The sequence below is a fragment of the Lolium rigidum genome, chromosome 6, assembly GCF_022539505.1.
Source record: "Lolium rigidum isolate FL_2022 chromosome 6, APGP_CSIRO_Lrig_0.1, whole genome shotgun sequence".
Lineage (NCBI taxonomy): Eukaryota > Viridiplantae > Streptophyta > Magnoliopsida > Poales > Poaceae > Lolium > Lolium rigidum.
This window is the reverse complement of record NC_061513.1, coordinates 164,943,140-164,949,871: the sequence shown is the minus strand read 5'-3', so window position 1 is coordinate 164,949,871 and position 6,732 is coordinate 164,943,140. Positions and strand designations below refer to the sequence as shown.

At 43.8% G+C, this 6,732-nt stretch overlaps 1 protein-coding gene across 1 annotated transcript; it reads right to left on the bottom strand.

Moving 5' to 3' along the window:
• Positions 1–710: 710 nt before the first annotated feature.
• Positions 711–6,038, bottom strand: LOC124661610. The gene is made up of 3 exons (XM_047199490.1): positions 5,640–6,038; positions 5,410–5,521; positions 711–1,085 (listed from the first exon to the last, which is right to left on the bottom strand). The coding sequence occupies exons 1-3, from the start codon at positions 6,028–6,030 to the stop codon at positions 956–958; spliced, it is 633 nt and encodes a 210-aa protein (XP_047055446.1). The 5' UTR covers positions 6,031–6,038; the 3' UTR covers positions 711–955.
• Between the last annotated feature and the right edge of the window lie 694 nt (positions 6,039–6,732).

The following is a 6,732-nucleotide window of genomic DNA, read 5'->3' as shown; positions in this document are numbered from 1 at the left end:
AGGGCTGGGAAAAATACCCCGAACCGTTGGATTGTTTCACGATTTGTGCTAGTCACAAGTTGTAATCTAGGTTACAACTGAAATTCAATGTCATCACAAGTAGTAGTGGAACAAAAATTAGTCACTCCCTGTTGATAATTAGTCATTAACTCCATGTATTTGGACAAGCTAGTGGCAATTTACATATCACCGCACGGATCCAGATCCAGCACACCTTCTGCTTGGACCCGCCTCCACGCGTTTTACCACGACCAAGACCGGCTCTATCCACACTGCATTTGCTCAAGACTGAAGCTTGAATTTCCGAGGCCTGCTCCTTCCAGCACAATCACATAATTCGGCTAGCAGGCACAAAGACAAAGCCCAAGTCATAGCTGCAGCAGGAACAGACAAGTACATGATGCTCTCCGCTCAAGGCAAATTTGACTGAATGCGTCCTCGTACCTAGCTAGACAGGCACAAGGACAACCTCTCAGCCAATCACACGACACCAAGAATGCTAAAGGAAAGGAGGATGCAGTGGCGAATCCAGCCCATTTTGCTAGGGTGGGGCAGGCCTAATATGGGTTGGGCTTTTCTCATTTTTTTCTTGTTTTCTATATAAGATATATGGGTTGGCCCAAATCTTAGGGTGGGCCTCACCCCACCCTTCCACCCTGTTGGCTCCGCCACTGGGAGGATGCATCCAACATTCTCCACTTGCCCACACCTTAGAGCACACAGTGAAAATGTACAGGCCAATTCATGTGAATTACAACTATGAGGCTAACAACGACATCGCCATCCATGGTAACATAACGAACGAGGTTACAATGCGCTGCTAGGTAGTGGGAGTACAAGGAGGCCTCTTTGGACTCCCCCCTGACTATAATTTGTCTGTTCATGACAGTTACATGATTATTGCTTAGGAAATCTCCCAGTCTTCTGTTCCAAGACATGATTCCTTACACTGACATTAGTAACCGACGTAGACTGCGGCGTTGACAATATAGCAGTCGTCATTTTTATCTCCCATTGCTTCGATGCATGTTCCACTCGAACAGATCATCCCACCGTCAACAACCTCGCAGCTAGTGATCTCGCCGCTACAAACAATGAGAAAAATGGTATAAGATTGGGGAGGATAAGATGTTATGTGATACACCAAGATGCAAATTATCAGTAAGTAACTCCACTAAATTAAAGCCTAGGAATAAGACATCCTAGGAGAACCCTCTAACTTCCAGTCAGCTATTATCGGTGATGATGCACTATTTTTTTTATGGGCGATGATGATGCACTTATTGCCAAGATTAGATGAGACAATCTTACAAGCTGTTGGCAATCAGGGTTATGATACCTAGTCATCAACCCCATGTATCTGCACGAGCTAGCAATTTACATGTGACATAACGCTAACCGTTTTACAGAATTTGTTACATGTGAAATATATAGGGATTTGAAATACAGTACAAGAATTTTATCAAAGATGCCATACTTTGAAACTGACTACCAATAGATGAATTCTGTTCCTTCTGTTTTGGACTAATGAAGTGTATTATCATTTTCAGCTGCTCTACTTACAATTTTCAGAAGCGATGCAATCCAATGACTTCGACCTTGTAAGCCGGTTGAGTGACAGGTGCTGAACTAATGTGCAAGGAGCACATGACAATTAATTAATGCAGAAAAATGCTCCATCTACTTCGGCAACTCTTGTGAGGAGAATACCAAATTTGAGGTCAAGAATATTTTGCAAGTGACGGTGGAGACTTTTGAAACTAAAGACCTTGGTTTGCACACTCCAGAGGGCCGCGTGTCAAAAGGCAAGTTTCAGAGTTTACAAGGGAAGTTAGCTAAGAGGCTGTTGCAATGGGATGATAACCATATGGCCCAGCGAGGAAGAGAGACCATGATTAAGGCAGTGGCACAAGAACTTCCCACTTATGCCATGGGTGTTTACAACCTACCTCTTGGCTTGTGTGATGATTTAACAAAAGTGATCCGAAACTTCTGGTGGTGAGCAGAAAAAAGAAGACTCGTTGGGTTGCATGGGACATTATCATACGGCCAAAGAAGCAAAGTGGCATGGGGTTTAAGGACATGATGTTATTTAACCAGGCCCTACTTGCTTGTCAAGCCTGGCGCCTCATTCAGTTCCCGGACTCCCTCTGTGAGCATTTTGTACGGACGAAAATACTACCCATAGGTAACCTTATCGATGCAGTTTTTACAGAAAATCCGTCATCGACTTGGCATGCGATAGAATATGGGCTAAGACTTCTAAAGACAGGAGTGTTATGGTGAATAGGTAAATGGTGTCAATGTGCAGATATTGTGTGATCCATGGATACCTCAGGATCGACTAATGAAGCATGTATCACCGGAGCGATGCTGCCATATACGGTGGGCATCAGAGCTGCTAAATTCAGATGGGTCACGAAACAAATAGCTTCTGCACCAGCACTTTCTGCTGATGGATATAGAGGCTAATATTGGAAACCCAAACTTTCAGAAGAAACAACCCAGATTTCCATCGCATGGCATAATGCTCATGGGGACGAATGTACATGATCATGGCTATGAATTATACTCCAGCCAGCAGTCCAAGGCTCCAAGCTGCATATACAAGTACCATGGGACCCTGGTGATATCAACCTTAGCACCTTGCATTCAAGATCCGTTCAGTCCATCAGAGAGAATCTGGGGAGGCCATGGGATCCGGGTATTGTCGCAGTCGGACATCCATGAGTGGTCTGTGTTGGATGATCTCAGTGTCGAAGTTGGAGCTACCATGTGTGACTTGACCAAGCCATTGCTTGGGGGCAAGCAATGTTTTTTGGGGGCGGCAATGTCATGACCCTACTGGGAACGTACCATGACCAGATTGGAGAATTGGCTGTTGGTGGACTTGGGCCATGGGCCAGCGAGAGTGGACCTTAGATTTGTCTTGGTCGCTATAAGGGAGCAGCAGCAACTAGAAGGATCATCGAACAGAAACAAACTGAACCTGTCTTGGCTTCTCCTTCCTCTGCACTTCTGCTGCTCTCCTCTGAATCTCCTTCTTCCTCGAGGTGTTGTTGCTCTCCACAAGCAGCTTGTATCCACCTCACGCCCCGGCAATCACCAGCGGCAACGGGGATCATTGCAAACTGAATGTGGATGGAAGCTACTTTCAAGAACGGGAGGAGCGGGTGCGGGCATGGTCCTGCGTGACCATAACGATGATGTTACTGTTTAACTGCACCTCAGCCCTGGTGGCGGAGCTGGCAGCATGTGATGGAGGAATAAAGCTCAGACTGAACTGGTCATCCGAGCCTATTGACCTGGAAAACAGACTGCTGTGAGACGGCACAAATTATTGAGATGAGCGAAGCGGACAGGTTAGCTCTAGTGTACAAAGAGATATCAGAGTAAGTAGGATTGATCGATCTCATAACGAAGTTAACCATGCTTTGGCGAACCTGCGCGTTCTGCAAAAAGAACTCAGTTCTGGATCAGGAGCTGTCAGAAGGAGGTGCTCCAATTTGTTAAAAAAACGAACTTAATCCTGTTATCTCTTGTTTCCCCACAAAAAAAAGATTGCTTTGTTAGCTTTGTATCTAGCATTGGTAGACTTAACTGTAGTCTAATGGATAATTTGACACATTGTGTTACATTCAATGATAGATTTCAGGGGCCAACTAAAACAAATCATTGCACACATTTTATGTCCGAATAGATGTGGAACCCAATAAATTTAAATGGAATGCTCACCCACTGATTACTTAATTGGAGAGCATTGCCAACTGTTACTTTATCTTTTTTTTTTTGCAAATAGAAATTGTATTACTTAAGCCTCAGAATTACAGTCCTCGCTACAAAGTCTAGGTATCAAGCTTGGTCCCGAACGTAACCAAACATCAGTCGTGCGGTCCGTTCGAGCCATTTTGGCTAGAGCATCGCTCACTAAGTTTTGCTCTCTCCTAATACCAACCACCTCTGAGAGTATATGTTTATAATACCTAAGGCCTGCATAATCTTGATACAAGACATATACCGCTTTCTACATATGCAATTGATATTGGACTTCTCTACTTTTCAATTGATTGGGAACTTGTATGAATTCTCTTCTATATGTGGAATGGCTACGCTACAGACAACTTTTATTTTCGAGATTGTTTTAATCATTTTTCCCTTAGCATTTTTCCAGTATATATTACAATCAGTGGGTGATGAGAATAGTATACATAGCACCTACCATGGTCAATTTTTTATATATTTCTCTTACTAACAAAGGAATTTTGTTCATCCTGTCAGAATTAATATATATGCATACTAGTTCTTAGCTGTCTCCCGGTACGCCAACACATCATTATCTATCCTATTAGGCAACATGGCCAGCAGTATTTTTCTATTCAGTTTCATTTTTCTTTTTGACAGATGGTTCAACTTAAACTAGCATACAAAATGTATCATGGATTCTATGAAATAGTAACTGTGTCCAATAGGGCAATGTGTCAATCAAAAAATATCGCCTCGGATTAACTATGAGCTGATCTCTTTTGTCAAGGGATATTCAGCTTCACGTGCACCATGTGTCATGTGCAAGGAATCCTTTGCTATCGTGTACACCAAAATTTATTACAAAGATCTAGGGTTCTTGTTCATTGTATTATAAAACCAACTGTCAGATGATCTCCTTTTGGGAACTTCTAACTATTTTCTCTAAAGTTATTGTCGAGCCTCCAATTAGTAAATATAAGATATTTTCAAGTGACTGCTAGATACTTAGTCCGTGCAATGGGCATTGGGCTATAGCCTTATAGGAAGTGTGAGTACTATGTAATCTCCAAGATTCCACTCTTCCAAGTTCATCTCCCCAACAAGACATGCAAGTCATATGATTGCTCTCCAGGATACATACCCACATAAGCTGCTTTCGTGTTGTTGACTGTTATCTTAGCTGACATTGCATAATGCAACTACTCAACATTCTCTCGCCCAGCGCTATCATAATGCTGAACAACTAATGAGTCACTAGTCTCGTTTCATTCCAATGGCAGGTTCTGTTTGCACATCTGAAATGCATTGTTGTGTTGAGCATTCCAAATCCTCCCTCCTGGTGCAATACTGACTACATAAGTACACATACTTCTGCCGTGCCGTGCTGCTTGATAAACATTTGGCAGCTTTGCCATAGGCAGTGTGATAGCACTTTTGAATTACTACCATCACCAGAATTTAGATACACATGCTCTGTAGTAGGGAATATATACAGCTTATTCTGATGTTTGAGTCAGTAACCTACCCACCGTTGAAATTTTTTCTTGTGATAAAATAAGAATCCGTCACACTGTATCATTGCACTTTACTCTAATTCATCCCATGGACGATTAAGTTTGAAGATTTAATAGGACCAAAGATAAGGCAGAGAGAATGAATGCTCACTAGGGGAAGACGGCCTTAATTCTCTGGAAGTCCAACAGATGCTGCACCGGCCTTGGCACGCCGAGTTTGATCTGCAGCTTCATCTGCTCGCTGTTCACCCCCGGTATCGACCCTGCAGACGCAACAGGCTCAGTTGGGAATCAGCTCAAGTGAAGTAAGCTCCCTGCGTCAGCGTGACCGCAAGATGCTCGGCGAAATGGCAGCGAGAATCAGGTAAGCGATTGGGCTACCTCGGCGGAAGGCGGGGATGGAGTTGGAGGAGATGGCGTCCTTGCAGGCGCGCACGGCGGCGGCGGTGATGTCCTGGCCGTGCTGGTCGTACCCGACGCCCATCTCGACGAACAGCAGCTTCATTGTCTCCTCCGCCCCTTCTTGTGGGACATCGCGCGTCTGAGGCTGGGCTGCGGCCATGGAGGAGGAGGGGAGGGATCCTGCTGCGCCGACGATTGGTCTCCTGGTCTTGGTAGGTCGGGTTCGAAGGTGGAGGCCGGAGCGAGACGGCGGAGGGGAGATGAATCCCGGCGGTGGTGGTCGTGGTTTTGTCAGGCAAGGTAGGCTGCTGGCGTATGGCGCTGCCGATGCCATCGTCTGCTGTCTGATTTGGATTTTGTGGGTGATCATTGCAAAGCTGTGCAATGAACACTGAATGCACATCGTGATTTTTTATCTTTACTAGTATTATATTCAAGTTGATACGTCGTCAAAAATGTTTGATATCAAAGATTTGAAATATCTTGACCATCCAATCTGACTAAACGTCTTCCGCTTGCTATCCAGCCATCCGTTATATACTTACCAAAACAAACGACAAAATCAGATCGGAAATTCATTTAACGGGAATCCATTTAACGGGAATCAATCACAGGAAATCAATCACGGAAAAATTGCCATACAACGAACAGCGGACAGGAATTCATTTACTTCCCATAACTATGCTTTCCCAGATATCAATCTCCATTCAAGGGGAATCAATCACAGAAAATCAATCACAAAAAAATTGCCATACATCACGGGAATCCATTCAACGGGAATCAATCACAAAAAAATTGTCAGACAATGAAATTTGCTGTCAACACCCGGATTTTTAATTTCAGATGCCTATTATGCCATACATCGCAATCCCAGGAAGATTATTTTTGCGAGACATAATAGTCGATATCACAGAACATTATTCATTACAAACCAATATCGTCTTACAACAAGGGATCTCATGATCCAATTTAAAACAACAGTTGACCTAAAGATCAAATACAAAATACATAGCGGAAGAAACGTAGTAGCGGTCCATCTGTTTCACAGGCAACGCTTGACGTTGGGAGGTGG

What these genes read in the sequence shown, in the direction of transcription:
- LOC124661610 (XM_047199490.1), bottom strand. Translation starts at nt 6,030, where the DNA reads ATGATCACCCACAAAATCCAAATCAGACAGCAGACGATGGCATCGGCA. An exon ending in CATCCCCGCCTTCCGCCGAG is followed by an intron (nt 5,522 to 5,639) that starts GTAGCCCAATCG and finishes TTGCGTCTGCAG; the next exon opens with GGTCGATACCGGGGGTGAAC. An exon ending in ATTAAGGCCGTCTTCCCCTA is followed by an intron (nt 1,086 to 5,409) that starts GTGAGCATTCAT and finishes CATTGTTTGTAG; the next exon opens with CGGCGAGATCACTAGCTGCG.